The sequence below is a fragment of the Dendrobates tinctorius genome, unplaced genomic scaffold (genome assembly GCF_039654945.1).
Source record: "Dendrobates tinctorius isolate UK_male_01 unplaced genomic scaffold, ASM3965494v1 ptg000005l, whole genome shotgun sequence".
NCBI classification, from domain to species: Eukaryota; Metazoa; Chordata; class Amphibia; order Anura; family Dendrobatidae; genus Dendrobates; species Dendrobates tinctorius.
In genome coordinates this window covers 32406650-32426023 of record NW_027361673.1, presented here as the reverse complement: position 1 = coordinate 32426023, position 19374 = coordinate 32406650, and the positions used below count along the sequence as shown (strand labels likewise).

The window sequence follows — 19374 nt, the reverse complement described above, 5'->3', positions numbered from 1 at the left end:
CACACTGGTGCATTCCATCATGTTCTCCATTCCACCCAAGAGCAGTGCTGCTAGTGCTTTACAAAGCAGCTCAGTGCGTCGAGGCAGTGGAGGAAGCTCTGCACAAAGAGGGAGCAGAAGCAGCGCCTCAGCACAAGGCAAGACCAGTATGGCCCAAATGTGGCAAAGTTTTGTGTCCCCGCCACAAATGTCTACACCATCACAGATGGCTCCAGTCAGCAGGAGGCAACGTTTCCGTCAGATGGTGACAGACTACATGTCTTGCCCTCTCAGTGTTCTTCCACATGGCTCTTCCCCCTTCAAGTTTTGGGTCTCTAAGCTGGATACATGGCCAGAGCTTAGCCAGTATGCATTGGAGGTGCTGGCTTGCCCTGCTGCTAGTGTATTATCGGAACGCGTCTTTAGTGCCGCAGGTGGTGTACTAACAGACCGTCGCATGCGACTATCCTCCGATAACGTTGACCGGCTTACTTTTCTGAAAATGAAAAAGGCCTGGATCTCGCAGGAATTTGCCAGTCCTCTTCCAGATTAAATAATTGGTTGGCAACAGTATCCAGGTCTCCTGTTGTGTTCATGTTTCTACCACCTGAACTGTAATCCCTGGGCTCCAACACCGCCAGTTGCTGCTCATAAGTGCCGTCTGCACAGTCAACACATGCTCCAGTGTTATTGGGGTTCAGTAACGTCAGCTGATCCCCTGCTGTGTGTCCGGCAATTTCTCCTGCTCTGTCCACATTCACACTACTACAGATATTAAACTTGCTCCAATTAGGCCTCTGCCTCCACTCTGTTTCTATTATTTTCTTTTGCCAGGGATTCTGATTTATTTTCCACTTTTATTATTCTTGCCTCATTGCTTCCAAACCTCTGTGTGAAGCTCCTACATACGTCTTGTAGGGAGTCTTTGCTCGCCTCAAAGCCGAGTCTAATAGACTCGGTCAGGGCTTTGCAGAAATTAGCGATGAATCCCTCAGTAGCTACCTTGTTTGATTTCAAAAACTTATCAAAATTAACCGGTAAAAATGAAGGTTCTGCTAAGCCAGTAGACTCCGGGCACCCCCTTTTTGGCTGTGCTTTAGTAGGACAATGGTTGCGGGAGCAATTATGCGACGCACAGGTTGAACCCATTGCTCGAGGGCTGCCTCCCAAAGCTCCCTCCTCTGGTCCCTTCCTTTTATATGACTTATAGCTGTCCATCGCCTCCTCCAAAGATATCTGCCCCCCCTACATTAATATCTATAGCGCTTACGTTTTCTGGGGGACCTTGTGTCTCATTTTGAGATTTTGGGTCCGGAGGTCTTTGGTGCAGCCCTTCTTGTATCACTTTACTGTAAGATGTTGTATATAATTTTTTTTGGAAGGAGTTAGAGGTCATATTTCCTTGTTTATAGGAGATCTGGACCTAAAGGAGTTAATAGAATTTAAAGAATCTGATGTTGGACTTGTATTATTGTGACCCCTGCATTTTGAAGCCCTAGTAGTGGAGGAGTCTCCCTTTTTTGTGGATTTAACTCTATTGGCCCCAGTTTCCATTTACAGGGCTCCTGTCACAGGTTCACAGAATGAGCTATTTTATAGGTCTTCCTTCTGTAAGCAATTTAGCAAGTCAGCGTGGTAAAAATCTTATAGTTCAAACAGCAAATTTAAACCCACATATAATTCCTAGGAACTCAATGTTTTTCTTCAGAATAAATGTTTTGACCACAGCGGGAAGGAGATTATTACTTATTTCGCTTATTAGGAGAAAGCGATCTTACAATAAGTAAGTTAGTCACTGTATGTGTAAAAAGGCACTATATAAGTACTATAATAAAGTTCAGTTCGAAGAAATTAGAAGGACTTCAATGTTATCCTTCTGCAACAGATGGCAGTGTTGTAAGTGATATCTTTCTCTATTTCACTGCTTGATCTATTAAGCACATATACTGTAAGTAAATATGCCAGGGACGATGAGGAGTTTATAGAATATATGAATTCAACACAGTATGGCTGTGTTATACTAGTTATCTCAATCCAGTTATATCACTGCCTGACCCTAGATTTAACAATAGAAGTGTACTCTGAAGCAGCCAAGCTGTTTCCCCTTCTGTCCTTTATTCACAAGTGATTAATGTCAGTCACTCAGTTATGCCTCTACTGCTGCCACTCACCGCCTATCTGGCCCTTCTTATTCAGCAGGTGTCACCGCCATTTTCCTGCCTTATGTCCGGTCTCTGGCGTCTCCTTTTTACTTGCTGCGCTCAGTGTCTCCGTAGTGCTGCTTTCTTCCACAGGTCCCACAGTACTTTCTTCACCACGGACCCGACTCTCAGCCGCTTCCCCGATCTTGTTGCTTTGTCGCCACTGCGTGTGAGGTAATTCCCTGTCAGTTGGTGAGCAGGCTTTTCCTGCCGCTTCTTTTCTCTCATCACCGCCGACTTCAGGGGTCTGTAATGCTATAAATAGCTCCTCAAATTCTCTGGAAATTGAGGTAGACGGTCCTCAGGGGTATGTGGATATTTTTTCAGGTACTCTGGGGTAAAGGTCTTCTGTTGCACCGTGAGGGTCGCTTTATTGGGATGACTGTACAGGAGCCCAGGGCTCAAGCTGCCACCATCTTCAGCGCTCATGCCACGCCCCAGAACCCACTATATGTTTTGGACCTGCTCTCTCTCCACCGTCTGCAAACTTTCCTTACTGCAGTATTTGTAAGCCAAAACCAGGAGTGGGTGAAAAATGCAGAAGTGGTGCAAATGTTTCTATTATGCTTTTCCTCTGACTGTTCCACTCCTGGTTTTGGCTTACAAATACTGGGGTAAAACACTCACCAAATACTCAATGTGTGCACATGGCCTTAGTTTACCACTGTAATTTTGACAAGTGACCGACTGCGGGATAAGAACTAACGATTGTTGTGTCCAACTGCAAACAGCGCAAGGGTGATCTCCTGCTGCAGCAGGTTGTCTCACAGTCAGACACATTATTGTGAGAATGAGAGCCTGATCACATAGAGAAGATTTTTTTCTAAATCATTTTCTGTTTTAATGTCATTAGAAAACAAATTAGGATCAAATAAGGACCTACATAGAGGATTTTTTTTGGCATTGTTTCAATTGTTTTGTGCATTTTATGTGCTTAGTTTTTCTTTAAAGTACTACATGATTAAAAAAAACCCAAACTTAACTTTTCTGCGTTTTACAGTATGATATGTTATACAGACAAATGCAAGTGTTAATGCAATTGTCTGAGCAAAGGGCCATTCAAATCAGGGTGGATTTGATTTAAATCTAACTGATTTAAATCACGATTTAAATCACTAGTCAGTAAGGCTTGATTTAAATCAGTGATTTAAATCAAAGTTTCTACCTAAACTAGTTCTTGCTACTTTAACATGCAAGTAGATGAAGATTTTTAGAATCACTTTTTATATTACTTTTTTCTCCCCAGTTTAATGGGTTAATCATTCCTATTTGGACACCACTGTTCTGTTGTACTTAGGAAGGAGAAAAATAATCCTGACCTTAATAACAATTTAAATAGATTTATTCAACTGAAACAATAACAACATTACAGCATAAGTTATTTGCTTAAACAAACATCCATGTTTGTTAACTAATTTGGCTAAACAAAATATATATATATTTTAAGAAACTTAGACTGTAAGCCCAGCCGACACATGAAAAACTTAAATACTACTGTCCCTGCTGTCCTCTGTAGCTCAGTTGTCGTCATCTTCATCATCATCATCTTCTTTTTTGTTCCTATTCATAATCTGGAAAAGAAAAACAAGCTTTCCTGCTTTATTGGGTCCCAACCGATTTCTCAATTTAGAATGAATGAGTCCAAAGGAAGAGAATATTCTTTCAACGCCTGCAGAAGAAGCTACTGCTGTTAAAAGTGAAATCATTACTTGAACAGTCTCTAAATCCAAGCGCTTAAGTGACTTCCACCAGTTTACTGGTGTGACCTTCCTTAAAATATCTTCAGCAAACATATATTTCTTGAATGGTTCCCCCTTAGCTCTGAAGTTTATTATAGTTGGCATTAAAGATGGATGATTGCTGGATACCCATGTCATAGCTAACTCCTCTTCCTCAGCACTTAGGTTTTGACCCTGATATTGGATATTGACAATATTTGCCAAAAAATGAGCTGGAGACAGTGCTTGTCCCATTCGTTTGTTTACTGCTTGTAATTTAATTCTGTCCATGTGTAGTTCTGTTTTTAAGTGTTCACTCAGTTCCTTCCAAATTTCAACAGCATCCGCAATAAAACAGCTATTTTTCTGTATTTTGTTTAAAGCTTGAGAGATGGGTTTCAGGAAGCTCAGCATATGTTCAACATTTCTCTTAAGCCCAATGTTGAGGATTTTGGCCGTGACAGTGCCATCTATTTTATCTCGATTTTCTTCACAAAGTGTCATCAGAATAGGCCAGTTTTTGATATACTGCTCAAAACAGTCCACCACAGAGTTCCATCTAACATCTTGTGGGAGCGTTAGCTTGGTTCCACCCATCCTTTTCAGAGCTGCTGCAGCAAAATGATTATTACGGAAGTATTTAGCAATTTCAACAACATTAGCCTTTATTTCTGGAACACTTAAGTCTTTGGCTAAGAGGTGCAGCAAATGAGCACTGCAACCATATGTTATTAGCAGCTTTGTATTCCCTCCCTGCTCTTCTAAATCTCTTCTCATCTTGGATACGTTTGCAGCATTGTCAGTGACCAAACTGCGTACTAGACATTTGAATTTTTGTTCACATGTCGTTATAGCTTTTACTGCCACTTCTTGTAAGTATTCTGCTGTGTGTGCATTTCCTGACGTATCAGTTGTTTGTGCAAGAAAGACTTTACCTTCTTCTGTTGTTATACAAGCACATACAATAGGATCATTGTGGACATTACTCCACCCATCAATACTTAGGTTAACAATTTTACCCTCCAGAGCTGTTGCACATTGCTCCATTTCTCTGTCATACACTTGATCCAGCAGTTTCCCTGCAACATCAGCTCTGCTGGGTGGACTGTATCCTGGTCTCAGTGACTGAACCATATTAATGAAATGTGGGTTCTCAGTCAGACGGAAAGTAGAGTTCGTTGCATAAATAAACTGGGCAATTTTTTCATCAATCAACTCTTTTTCTAATCTGCTAGTTCTTATCACAAACTTATCTATGGTGGTTCCAGGAGGTAAAGGTTTTTTCTTCCTTTTGGGTAATGGTGATATGTGGCTGTGGGTGTCTGATGATGATGCTGCTGCTGCTAATGAAGCACTATCCTGGATGGATAACTCTGAAACTGTAGAACAGGATGATGGTGATCTTGGAGGTGGATAGTTTCCAGAATCCATGAATTCCCCTAAACAAAAAAAGTCAATGCTGTTATTTTATTGTTTATACAATTTCTGCTTATTGTACACAACACATCACTGCCCCTGCCCCAAAAGGAATATTTGTTTTTCTTCATAACTGTACCAAATGACAGTAACATGCAGTAATAATAAGAAATATAATTTTTATCACACATGACAGTTCAGTCTTTAGAAATAGGATTCAATAAAAATGTTTACCAACCTGAAGATCCTGCCTGTTCAGAAGTGTTTCTTTGGTCATCTTCATCACCGCACTTCTCATGATGTTGCCTCATTCGCGCCACCAGGCCTTGCATCTCTTTGTTGCATCGTTTGCATTTTGCACGCATGCCTGCCTTACCGATAGGCGAAGGAGCTTCATTAAAATATTCCCAAACTGGGTCTCTTTTACGGCCTGCTGCCATTATAAGGAAAGAATGTAATAAACCTCAGATCGTACACACAAACAGATCCAGACTTGTCTGTCTGTGGCTATGCTGCAGTATTGTGCTCAAAGTTTCACTTTCATTTTCTTGTCTGCTTGCCCTTCCTCCTCCTCACACTTAGATTCACATTCTTCTTGTGTTGTGCAGATCTATTCCACTCCAAACAATCAGAAACATATTGTCTAACTTCTTGGACTTGGCACTGAAGGGGTTGATTCTGTATTCATAGGTTTGTAGAACAATAGGATTAAGGTCTTTTTCTCAACTCTGTTCATGTTGTAACATTTTTGCCGTGAAGAAGAGGCTGGGACCTCTGCGGAGTCAAATTCAGTTTTGAGAACTGCGTAAGTAAAGCGAGCGTCTGTGATAATATAGGAGAGAAACTGCCCACTAATCCTACAGAAACCTCTGGAAGAGCATGGCATTGTGAATGTTACACATATACAGCCTTTATTCTACTGAGTTAAACAACTCAGCTTTATCTCATGATGGAAGAACCTTTGGATGGTAAAATATTTTCCTCAAAAAGCAGTTTATTGAAAAAAATCCGATTTAAATAAAAAAAATCCGATTTAAATAAAAAAAATCCGATTTTTTTGATTTTTTTAAAAAAACATTGATTTTTATCCACCCTGATTCAAATCAATGGTAGTTTGCTTAATATTTGTGTCCCCAATTTTATATGATGTGGGGAAATGGGATTTATCATAATTTATCAAATTATCTATAATTTTGGATATCAATAAGGAACAAGATTATAGTCTCAATGGTGTGTTCAACTGACAGGTTTGCATGGTATGCCAAAATATATTTTGAGTTAATTTCCTCATAAAAAATAGTATCATAGCTATCCATGTCTTAAAGCAATTTAAGGCCAACCTTTTTCCCTCTGTTTCCTGGTTTCCCAAGTTCTCCAGCACTGCCAGGAGCACCAAATGGACCCTGTGAAAAAAAAGAATACAAGTAATAAGTCATATTTCTCTTATTTCTTATATCCATAATGAACAGAAAATAAGTTAGACTGCATTCATTCTGAATATACTTTTGATTTTGTACCGGAAGGCCATTAAGTCCAATTATGCCTGTATCTCCTTTGATGCCTTGGATTCCTGGCTCTCCCTAGAGGAAAAATAAGTCACTTTAATGCTAGAAAGTATTAAAAATATAGGTTTACATAGGAAGCCTTTAACATTTTCATGAGAAAAGTTGGAAAGTTGTTTGAGTGCTAAAGTTGTTTGTATATAAAAATGTTACGTTCCTTGGTCTAGCAGCCATGCAAAAAGATGGGAATACCAGCGGTAGATCTGCAGCTCCCAGCTGTGGATATTTTAGAAATGATGTATTTCCTGTATTCCAGATGCATCTGAGAACTTCTGACCGGCGTCGGTAACAGCTGGTCAGCGGTGGAGCCAGGGGTCGCAGTCCGACTAAGATATTGATGACTTATCCTGAGTGTCATGCAGGTGGCGTACGTGGTTCGTGGACCCACTGTGCCACAGGGCCAGGCCTGCCTAGAAAGGAGCGTAGCTAAGTGGCTACCTGGTGTTCAATGGAGCTCCTAATAGTGGAAACAGGCTGGGCTGCAGGAAGCCACCAGGTACCACTCCAAGACAGTCCCCAGTACTTCAGCTGCTGATCCCAAGGATTAAGTTCACTGACATGGGCTCAGTCTACACTCAGACTGGACTGTTTTAGACTCTGGTTTTAGCAGTCCAGAATAAAAGGAGGCACACGTGCAGACACACGGTTCTCAGATACTAGTACTGACACTGGCCACACAAAGACCCAGGAACGATGTTCAGGCACTGGCCACACAAGGACCAGGAGTTCGGCTTCAGCACTGGCCATGCAAGGACCAGGGGTTCAGGTTCAGCACTGGCTACACAAGGACCAGGGGTTCGTGCTCAGGACTGGCTAAACTGGGACAAGGGGATGGGTTTAGGACACCGGCGATGCAATGACCAGGGGTCCAGCAACTCTCTAGTAGAAGAAACTACACACTAAGGAATACTGTTGCTTCTGTGACTCACTATAGAGGATAGAAGATGGGAGTCATTTTGCAGGTTGGCTGGGGGCATTTTACTATGTGTGTGCACTGCCACTTTAAGAAACCGGGAGTGTGCATGCACACACTAGGCATGCCACCAGGAAGTGCGGCATGCACAAGCAGGAGGGACGCCAGCAGATGGAAACTGCGACCCCATGGCAGCGAGTATGTCAGTGTTGCTGCATGGGTGAAGGAGGGGAAGGAGGAGAGAAATGCGGGAATGCGGGGATGCTGGTATTAACGTTACACTGAGGAATGCCCATCAATAGAAAATGGTTGCCAACCCCTTAATGACAAATGTTTTAATGTAATGCTGCCCTTTACAATTGTACCCAGTCTGGTTGATACTCTATGAGTTAGGGTTCATACTCATTTGCGAGAAATATCTTTTTTCGGTCTGGAAATCGGACCATTTTTTTTCTCGCATATGAGCCCTTAAACATGGGAATGCACATTATATTATTACGCATTCCCATAGAGATGTAAGGATCAGTCTGGAGTCAACACTCATCAGCTCGTAGAATGTATTTCCTTTTGGCAATGCACTAATCTCAGATTATTTTGGGAAATCAAAGCTGCACATACATATATTGATTGAGTCAGAGCCACAACTACACTTTATTTTTTTTACCCAGTCTAAAAGTTTAGTTGCCCTCTTTTTACCCCACTATGGAACTGATTTAATCTATTTCTGATTTCTTGTTTCCAGTGTGAGGCCGTAGAGCCAGTCTCACATCAGGGACATGCAGTATTACATGCCACCTATTAAAATGAATTGAAATGAATGGTTGCTTGGTGAAACAATTCTTTAACCGTCAGATTAATATGTGACTGAAGCCCATGTGACTGATTTAATAGGAACCAGACCAGAAAAAAAGCTCTGACTCTGAACCAAAGTTTGCCCTTGTACACTCTCTGTGGAATTATAAAAAGTCTAAGGTCATAATCTAGAGCATATGGGAGAGGCTGTGTGGGGCTCATGCCGCATATGGGGAGGCTGTGTGGGGCTCATGTTGTAGATGGGGAGGCTGTCTGGGGCTCATGGTGCATATGGGGGAGGCTGTGTTGGGCTCATGCTGCATATGGGGGAGGCTGTGAGGCTCATACTGCATATGGGGGAGGCTACATGGGGCTCATACTGCATATGGGGAGCTGTGTTCAGCTCATGTTGCATATGGGGGAGGTTGTTTAAAGCTCATGCTGCATATGGGGGAGGCTGTGTGGGGCTTATGCTGCATATGGGGGGCTGTGTGGGGCTTATGCTGTAGATGGGGAAGCTGAATGGGGCTCATTCTGCATATGGGGGAGGCTGTGTTGGGCTCATGCTGCATATGGGGGAGGCTGTGAGGCTCATACTGCATATGGGGGAGGCTACGTGGGGCTCATACTGCATATGGGGGAGCTGTGTTCAGCTCATGCTGCATATGGGGGAGGTTGTTTAAAGCTCATGCTGCATATGGGGGAGACTGTGTGGAACTCATGCTGCATATGGGGGAGGCTGTGTGGAACTCATGCTGCATATGGGAGAGGCTGTGTGGGGCTCATGCTGCATATGGGGGACGCTGTGTAGAGCTCATACCACATATGGGGAGGCTGTGTGGAGCTCATACCACATATGTGGGAGGCTGTGTCGGCTCTTACAGTATATAAGGGGCTGTTGAGAGGCTAATACGATATACAGAAGGGGCTATACTCGGGTTTAAACAATATATAGGGGGATGTCAGCATACTTGATTCTGCTCAATATTAAGTGATACAATTAATATTAATATAATTATCATTAATATAATAATTATAATATATCAATATTAATATTGAGTAGAATTAATTTCGGCCTATTGGTTCGGCTCTTCACAACAGTCATGGTCTCTCATGTGGACCCTTGGGAAAATTAATTGCCCACCACTGATCTAGAGTATTCAGAACATGGGAAATCAAGCTGACATGATGACGGTGGCTTATCAGTGATAACTATTGGCAAACATTAGCTGCTGATCTACGTAACTACTTAATTGTTTTGTCCTTTTCTGGATTAAAAAAAAAAAAAAAAAATCGCCATTTAAGAAGTATTCACTTAAACGGATCCAGAATGCTTTTAGTATATGTGGCACAATTTATTTAGATACACAGCAGAATTTTATTTTTTGTTGTCAACTTGGTGATAGTATCTTGGATAACTTACAAAACAAAATATTAAAAATTACATTCTTTAAGTTATCCATTCTCTTTCAGAAGGAAACCAAATCTTATTTTATGGCTTTAACAAACAGTTCTGTCTCTGACTTCTCATTATTTGAGATCACTTCAAAGTAAGAATTCTGGTGTGATCTCGTATATTTAAAACATCAATTGTGAAATTAACCTCATATGAAAGTAAGGAAATTCATAGCCCTACAGCTGTTCTCCACACTTGGGACAATCCTTGCCAAACTCATACTATTTTCCCATACATGTAATTATTTGTCCATATAGTTGGAAACAGGAACAATTCCAGCTTACCTTCTACCGGAGGATTAAAATATTGAAATTGGTGCCCCTCTTCACAGTGCAATATAAAATTGTAGTGAATTAACACAATTAAGTCATTGTTTTTTGGGGTTTTGTGTTTTGGATATTGTGGTACAGTAAAGGGTGTTTTACTGGATGGAAGATATGTTTCTCCCAGCAGATTATTGTTTGGCCGGGTTTTTTCCTAAAGACGGGACCTGCGATGATGTCAGGGTCACGTGATCAGCCCATGTGGTGTCTATTTCACTGGTGGGAGGGGTTAGGCCCTATGTAATGGAGGTTGGTAATTGCCACAGGGTGAGAGTGTGTTTCTGGAAGCTACAAGAACTTGTGTGGACTCCCGTGCTGCAGGACTATAGCAGCAAGACTCGGAAGAACCCCGGGAATGGCACCTGGCGGATGCCGAAGGGCCTGGCAGCCGCTTAGTTAGGCCCGTCCCATGCAAGGGGTGAGTCTGGGACCAGTGGTTCTCCAAGCTGGAGTATGTGTTTGGTTTTCCTTATGTTTTGTTAAGCTGCTGGTTACTGAGTGACTTTAAAACCACTGGAATTGGACTTTATGCCTGTGTGTTGCCTCGTTACTGCCGCCCGGCTATTGCCTACCAGAGTGAATCCATACAATTGGTGGACTGAATGCGGGCAGAAGCAGTGAGGCCAGGCTGTTTTTTTTATTTTTGATTTGTACCACAGCCTATGTCCTGGGTGAAACGAGTGGCAAAGACCCAGGCGGGGAACTTTCCAGAAATGGAGGCCACGGTAAAAGCGCTCATACAGGCTATGCAGCAGCAACAAGAGGCCATGCGACAGCAGCAACAGGAGGCCATGCGACAGCAGGCTATGCAACAGCAGCAGGAAACCAATCAGCTGTTGATACAGCATATCATGGCAGCGCAGACAAAAGGAGCTGACCGGCGAATCCATGAGGTCCGGAAAGCGGTTCGTGTAGCGATTCCCAAGATGGAGAAATCAGACGATGTGGAGGCATACCTGAAGATGTTCGAAGGAGTCGCTGAGAGAGAGAAGCTACCCCGAGACCATTGGGCGGATGTCCTCGCTCCGTTTCTGACCCCAGGACCTTTGAAGGCGTAACAGGACCTACCCCCAGAGCAAAGGGCGGACTACACGGTCATCAAGGGTGAGATACTGGCTCGTCTTGGGGTAAATGTGTTAGTGCGGCTATCTTACGCATAAATTTGACTTGCAAGTATTTAGCATCTGATTAGTTATGCAGATTCTTGTTATGTCACTGCATTGTTACTGTTTTGCTCCTAGTGGTGGAAAAATCTTTTTCTTCCTGTATACTACAAGATACAACATGTTCTCACATTCCCTAACAGCACAGTGTGTTATTAGGCTGATTCTCAAGGAAAAGGTCACTGGTTCGAAAGGAGGAGCAGCCATGAAAAAGTTTTTCCTAAAAAAGAGAAACAGCATCATCCAGCTCATCGATAGCGGTCTTTTGGCCAAGAAAATTGCCAAACTGCATCATGTGAGTGCCATGACAATTGGAAGATTATGAATTGAAGTCCATCCATCCATTCACAAGACAACAGATGGATGTCCAGGCAAAATATTGGAGTCAACAAGTCGGAACGTCACAAGGTCTATACGTTCTGGTGTGGCAAACACGTTAGTGGAGGTAGATCGTATGCTTCATATTAGTGAGATTACTGATGTCCATGCAAGCACCATGTGATGCACATTACACAATTCTGGAATGATGGGTCAAAAAAAGGTGAAGAAGCCTCGACTTCAATATTGTCATAAGGAGCATAGGCATAAGTTTGTAAAGAAGTACGAACAGTGGACAGTAGAAGACTGGAAATGGGTAATTTGGAGAGAAGAAACGAAAGTCAATAGACTAGGCACTGATGGGTACAATAGGTCTGGAAGAAACAAGGGAAATAGATAACAGATAGTTCTTTCAATTTCTCAATCAAGTTTGGCAGAGGAAGCCTGATGATATGGGGTTGTTTTACAGCCTAAGATGTTAGATACTTGACCAGGATCAATGGTGGTCTCAATGCTGAGCTATATGTGAGTATCCTATGTAAGGTAGCACTTATTGTTAGTGTTGGGGAACACACACTTGGCCGCGGATTCACAGCACACAGGAACACTTTCCATTTAAACAGTCTATGTGGTTTATTATACAGCATAAACCATAAAACGCAACAGTCTTACATCAGACAGGTCAGTGTTCATATTAGGGCTCCATAGTCTGAACCCAGTCTCTTTCTGACTTCAGTCAGTATCACTCACATTTGTCAGGGAAGCTGCCGAACTGGGATCACCATCCCAGACAACGCCTTGCTCACTAGGCTGCCTAACAGTTTCAGATTCTCAGCCATGCGGTAGCTTCCCAGTGCAGAACCGTCACTGACTCTGGAAACACGGCCTCTCTGTGTCCTGTTCAGGACTTCTGTCCCCACTTGGAACCTGCCAACACACAGGCCAACAGGTCCAAATCCTCCATGTGCTCTTAAGGGAGGTAGCACACCTTCCTACCCATAGGCCTTCCAGGACCTTCCACATGAACCAATCAGGTCCATACACTCTCCCCATGTGACCAGACCTCAGACACATTATATGGTCCATAACCACACCCACCGGTGAGGTATGGATCACATGGTTATGACCTCACTAAGGGTCTTATTTCACACAGCCACACACACAGGCTTTATCCTGGGCATTCAGACACATGCCCCTGGGTGGGTTTGTAGGTGACTGGTCCCACCCATCTCACCAAGTCACCTGGAAGCTTTCCCAATACACAGCACCAAACCCTCAGCAGTATTATCTGCTGATCAACACACATTCAAGCTTCCACCACAAGGCACCTACCCTTGTGATACATATCGGCCATTCACAACCCTGCCGCTCATCATTTCCCCATCACAATAAAGGAAACGCCTGCGTGCATGTCCTGGGAAGGCCATACAGCGCCCCCTAGCTGTCACAGGGGTCACTGCATCACACCTACAAGATGAGTTACTCTGTTCACTCAAGTACTCTGGGTATGAAAAGGACTACATAGTGTTCCAGCAGGACGATGACCATAAGCATACGTCGAGTTTGGCGAAGAAATGGTTCAATGACAATGAAGTAAAGGTGCTGGATTGGCTGCCACATTCCTCAGACCTCAACCCAATTGAATACTTGTGGGTATAATTGAAGAAAGAACTGTATACATACGAAAATGAGTCAACCAGTATGCCCCAACTTTGGGAACATCTACAAAGACCTGGGATCAGATTTCGGTGGAGACATGTTTGAATCTGATCGAAAGCATGTCCAGAAGGATTCAGGCAATGTTGAAAGCCAAAGGTGAATTTACAAAATACTAATAATCTTGTGTAAAAGAGATATGCTGCCAATCAAATTATGTTCCATGAGCACAGAACAATCATATTAATGATTGTTCTGTGTGTATAAAATCTTCATCAGCTGGTCTAAACAGACCATTAGAGGGGCTTTCAGGTCCAAATTGATAAGTCTACAGTCACTGTGTGACTGAAGACTTATGAATCCCCCCTGTGCACTTACTGTGCGCTGCAGAGATTCGCCAGTTCCTGAACCAGGACCGAAGGGTATGTATGCGTGGTCGACTAGAGGGCACAGCCTCGCTCCATACAAGTGTATGTGGAGCACCCCGGCCAGGGCTATTGGGGTACTCGGCACCGGGCCCGTTGATCTCAATGGGAGTTGTCACGGAAGCTGTGACCCAGTCCGTGGCCCTGGGACTCCATGGCAAAAGGGGGTGCATGAGCAATGAAGTAGAATTGATGAATAGTTTGTGATGCCACCTGTGGTGCTCGGCAAGGGAGATGTTAAGCAAACACTGCATTCAGATCCTCTGGGACTGGGGGTGTGCTGCAGCCAAGATGGTGAAGCTCCCCACAGGTGGAGCTGTAGTCCCTGGGCAGTGTGGATGTAGGGGTAGCTGAGAGGCGCCGGCAGTGTAGAAGCTGGTACCCAGATGTAGCGGTGCCAGGTGTGTTGGCGCAGGAACGAATGGAGGACACCGGGGCTTGTAGTTCCAAAGCTTTATTCACAGTCTGTTGAACACACCGGTGCCTGCCTCCGTACTGTGTCCTCCGGGTCTGAGGCTCAATCAACCTCCAGGCCAGATGGAAGGCTCCCTTCCAACACTCCGCCAACATGTACCTTTCTGAACGTCTCCTCTTATAGCGCCTTTGAGTGTGAAGATCTCCTAGTACTGAGTTACACTGGAGTTCCTCCTGACAGATGTTCCCAAGAACTCTACTTGTACGGCAGACAACTGTAGCCTGCTTCGGGGACTCCTTTCTCCTGAATCCCGGCTCACTATCAATGTTGCTGTTGTGCCCCCAAGTTTTAGATGGGAGTAGTGCATTTACAGCCCACTACTCCACCGGTGTCTGCTGCAGAACCATTAGTGTCCATACAACCTCGGGGACCGGGCCCTGGCCTTGCGCTTAGAACTTTTAGGCAGGATTCTTCCTTTAACCCACGTCCTCTGTTCCCTTTTACTCCTACGTTCCGTACTAATCTCTCCTTCTCATGGAAGATCACGTTTCAGTTCAATGTCTTTCTCCTTCTTTCCTTTCTTGTGCCAGCTGGCTCAGATCACTGAGGCAGCTGCAGCACTCCTTCCTCCATCCCTCTCTCTGGGATCTTCTTTCCTCACTCCTCTCTGAGTGACTCCCTCTCACTGACTGACCTGAAATCCTACACCTTCCCGCTCTTTTATGTATTCTAAACTCCACCCGCCTCCCAGCACGTTTCGTGTTCCAAGCAGGGAGCCACCAAAGGTGCTCTGCTACACTCCAAGCAGGGAGCCGCAATGTGGCTTTGCTGAACTACCGTGTTGTGTGGGATGCAAGTGTTGGAGCATGGTTAGGAGCCTCCAACTCACCTGGATGGTGGGGTACCACACCTCAGGAGGAGGTGCAGTACCTCTGTGGCAACTGAACCCTCAGGGGCACCACATATGTAAGCGAGGCCGGGCCCACTGGCCTGGGGCATGTATAACGCATACATACTCTATGGTCATGGTTCAGAAACCGTCAAATCCCCACAGTGCATGCGCTGGTGGGATTCATAAGTCTGCAGTCACGCAGAGTGACTGCAAACTTATCGATTTGGGCCAGATAACCCCTTTAAGTGAGCACCGATTAGTGTGGTAGACACGTGTATATATGCTCTTAGTTTAGCGATGGTAGCAATGGATATCTGTTTTTGAAAATTCACATTTTGGGCATTGATCCAAAGGATATATTCCCATCACATATCCCCTGTGTAGGGAAAGGGTCATTTCAGTATATATCCACAAATAAAAAATTAAGTATTGTGGGAATGTCTGAAGCTACTTGTTTGAGACTTGTGGTTTTGGAGTTGTAGGTTTATTCTGGCAAGAACATTTTGTCTTGTGATATGGCCTTGTGATGTGGCCATTTTTGTGGGAGCAGTGCATAATGTGTGGTTCTATTCTTTAGATGGTATATGTGGAAAGACTGAATTTATGTAACTAATGGCTTGGTGGTTTGCAAAGAAAGGAATATTAAGGTCAGGATATTTGCTAACTATTTTTAAGTTTGCATGAAGCATCCTTACCAACTTCCTGATAAATGATATAAAAAATTGCATCATCAGAGCGCTGAGAGTAGCAAGACTCGGCAGTTTTGATGAGTGTTATTGTCAGTACCATGTGACTGTGAACAGCGGTAGGGCCACGTTCACACGTCCAGTATTTGGTCAGTAATTTACATCAGTATTTCTAAGCCAAAATCAGGAATCGAACGATCAGAGGAAAATATAATAGAAACACCTCACCACTTCTCTATTTATCATTCATTTCTGGCTTTGGCTTACAAATACTGAAGTAAAATGCTCACCAAATACTGAACGTGGCCTAACTTTACTGCTATTCCCAGTCATCGAAGCCAGATTCGGGGAAACGTGGACTACTTCTGTTTTCTTAGGATTTTCAAGGTATTCGTTTCTGGACTACATCAGATTTGGTGGATTACAGCAGACCTGTATGGGATTTTTTTTTCTTTCAATAAATTGGTGAACAAGGGCTAGTGTGGGGGAGATTTATTAAAAAAGTGCTTTTTTCTGTGTGTGTGTTTTTATTTTTTACCACTGGGTTATTATATGATAGATACCTCCCCCATTACAAACCCCAGGGCTTGATGGCAGCTGTGATTTTTGACAAACTACAGCTGTCATCAGCCCCAACTACCATTATTTCAATTGCCACCACACCTGGGCAATCGGAAAGAGACAGGCAAAGCGCCAGAATTGTCACATCTATTGTGATGCGCCAATTCTGGGGTGGCTTGGGGATGGTATTTTTAGGCTGGGAAGGGGCCAATAACCAGGGACCTGTCTGCTTTTCTTTGGCTGATTATCAAAATAGGGGGACCACATGTGTTTTTTTTATTTATTATTTATTTAATAGGTTAAATAAGGCTAAGCACCCTGTAGTGCCAGGTGAAAGACATTAAAGGGTGCAAGTTTATTATATATAGGGGGCTTGTGACATTATATATCTACAGGACATCTATCTCTACCTACAGTATTTATATAAAATTGCTTAATTAGATTTGTAAACTAGCTTTAAGTTGCATAGAGTATTACAGTAGGTAAAAGATGATGGTAAAAACACATTGCATACGGATTGCATGAGCATGTCATACGAATGCGACGTGAGAAAAAACATGCATGACATACAGTGGGTTCGGAAAGTATTCAGAACCCTTTAAATTTATCTCTTTGTTTCATTGCAACCATTAGGCAAATTCAAAAAAAGTTCATTTTTTTCTCATTACTGTACACTCTCCACCCCATCTTGACTGAAAAAAAACAGAAAAGTAGAAATTTTTGCACATTTATTAAAAAAGAAACTGAAATATCACATGGTCGTAAGTATTCAGACCCTTTGCTCAGTATTGAGTAGAAGCACCTTTTTGAGCAAGTACATCCATGAGTCTTCTTGGGAATGATGAAGTTTTTCACATCTGGATTTGGGTATCCTCTGCCATTCTTCCTTGGAGATCCTCTCCAGTTTCGTCAGGTTGGATGGTGAACGTTGGTGGAAAGCCATTTTCAGGTCTCTCCAGATATGCTCAATTGGGTTTAGGTCAGGGTTCTGGCTGGGCCAGTCAAGAATGGTCACAGAGTTGTTCTGAAGCCACTCCTTTGCTATTTTAGCTGTGTGCTTAGGGTCATTGTCTTGTTGGAAGGTGAACCGTCAGCCAAGTCTGAGGTCCAGAGCACTCTGGAAGAGGTTTTCATCCAGGATATCTCTGTACTTGGCCGCATTCATGCAACCAGTCGTTCTGTCCCTGCAGCTGAAAAACACCCCCATAGCATGATGCTGCCACAACCATGTTTCACTGTTGGGTTTGTATTGGGCAGATGATGAGCAGTGCCTGGTTTTCTCCACACATACTGCTTAGAATTAGCACCAAAAAGTTCTATCTTCGTCTCATCATACAGAGAATCTTATTTCTCACAGTCTGGGAGTCCTTCATGTATGTGTTTAGCAAACTGTATGTGGATTATTAGATGTCTTGCACTGAGGAGAGGCTTCCATTGGGCCACTCTGCTATAAAGGCCTGACTGGTGGAGGATTGCAGTGATAGTTGACTTTGTGTAACTTTCTCCCATGTCCCTACTGCATCTGTGGAGCTCAGCCACAGTGATATTGGGGTTCTTCTTTACCTCTCTCACCAAGGCTGTGCTCTTAGGAACTGTGAGTACTGCAGAAATTCTTTTGTAACCTTGGCCAGATGTGTGCCTTGCCTGAGCTCCTTGGCCAGTTCCTTTGACCTCATGATTCTCATTTGGTCTGACATGCACTGTGAGCTGTGAGGTCTTGTATAGACAGGTGGGTGCCTTTATAAATCAAGTCCTATCACTTTAATTAAACACAGCTGGACTCCAATGAAGGAGTAGAACTATCTCAAGGAGGATCACAAGGAAATGGACAGCATGTGACTTAAATATGAGTGTCTGAGCAAAGGGTCTGAGTACTTATGACCATGTGATATTTCAGTTTTCTTTTTTAATAAATTTGCAAAAATTTCTATATTTCTGTTTTTTTCAGTCAAGATGGGGTGCAGAGTGTATTTACCAAATAGCTGCAATGAAACAAAGAGTGAAAAATTTAAAGGGGTCTGAATACTTTCCGAACCCACTGATTTTTTTAACGCAGATGTGAGTGAAGCCTGACCCAAAGAAGCATGTTGCCTGATTATTTTTTCCTGATAATGAACGCTGTAAAATTTATACCAAAAAATAGAAGCATTGCATTTCTTTTTCACATTTTCACCTGAATTGGAAACCTTTTCCTGTCTCTCTGTATGGTATATGGTAAAGTGAATGATGTAATTCAAAAACTACAACTATTATGACAGTTATGACATAATTAATGTGCAAAAAAGAATATTGGCTCAGACATGGAGGGTTTTATGAGCATGGATAGATAATACAGTATATTCATGTTTTTCACATTGCAAATCAGTGACGGAATGTTCTCTAATCAGTGAGTAATAAATGAATGTGTGATATCATTTGTCACAAATCATATTTGCATGATTGTGTTTTCAATTATAACAGCCAGCCTAATAAAACATGCAATACAGAAATATATTTTCCCCATTTTGTCAGTCTGTTGCAATTGCTAAATCAAATTAAACTTGTTCTGAATAGCATAGTTAGGTATTAGGGTACCTCCACATTGTGCTCTGTGTCCCTGATGGGGCATATGCCCGAAATCCCCTGCAAAACGGGGTCCGGAAGCATGTGCCGACGGGGCTAACAGACTGCAATGGTGACGGCACATCGAACAATTCATCAAGATAGGCATTTTTTACCCAACAGTCCTTATGAGGGTGTGGGTTGGAGTGCAAAGTGCCTGATCCATTAATAAATTAGGCAAATTGTGAAGTGGTCTGCACCTCATCACAAATACTGCTCCAGCCAGGGACTGAATTACTATCTGTGTCATTTGAAAAGCCACGTTCATCATATTTTTGATGAAGGTGGTGGCCACAC

The 19374-nt window shown here is 43.0% G+C and overlaps 1 protein-coding gene across 1 annotated transcript in view; it reads right to left on the bottom strand.

Annotated features, from left to right (window-relative positions):
• The window catches only part of LOC141084521 (collagen alpha-6(VI) chain-like), a 389499-nt gene that overhangs the window by 112792 nt on the left and 257333 nt on the right, over positions 1 to 19374 (bottom strand). The window contains exons 23-24 of the mRNA XM_073569287.1: positions 6832 to 6894; positions 6655 to 6717 (exon numbers count right to left, since the gene is read on the bottom strand). Of these exons, the coding sequence (XP_073425388.1) occupies positions 6655 to 6717; positions 6832 to 6894 (126 nt within the window). The remainder of the gene's footprint in view (positions 1 to 6654; positions 6718 to 6831; positions 6895 to 19374) is intronic.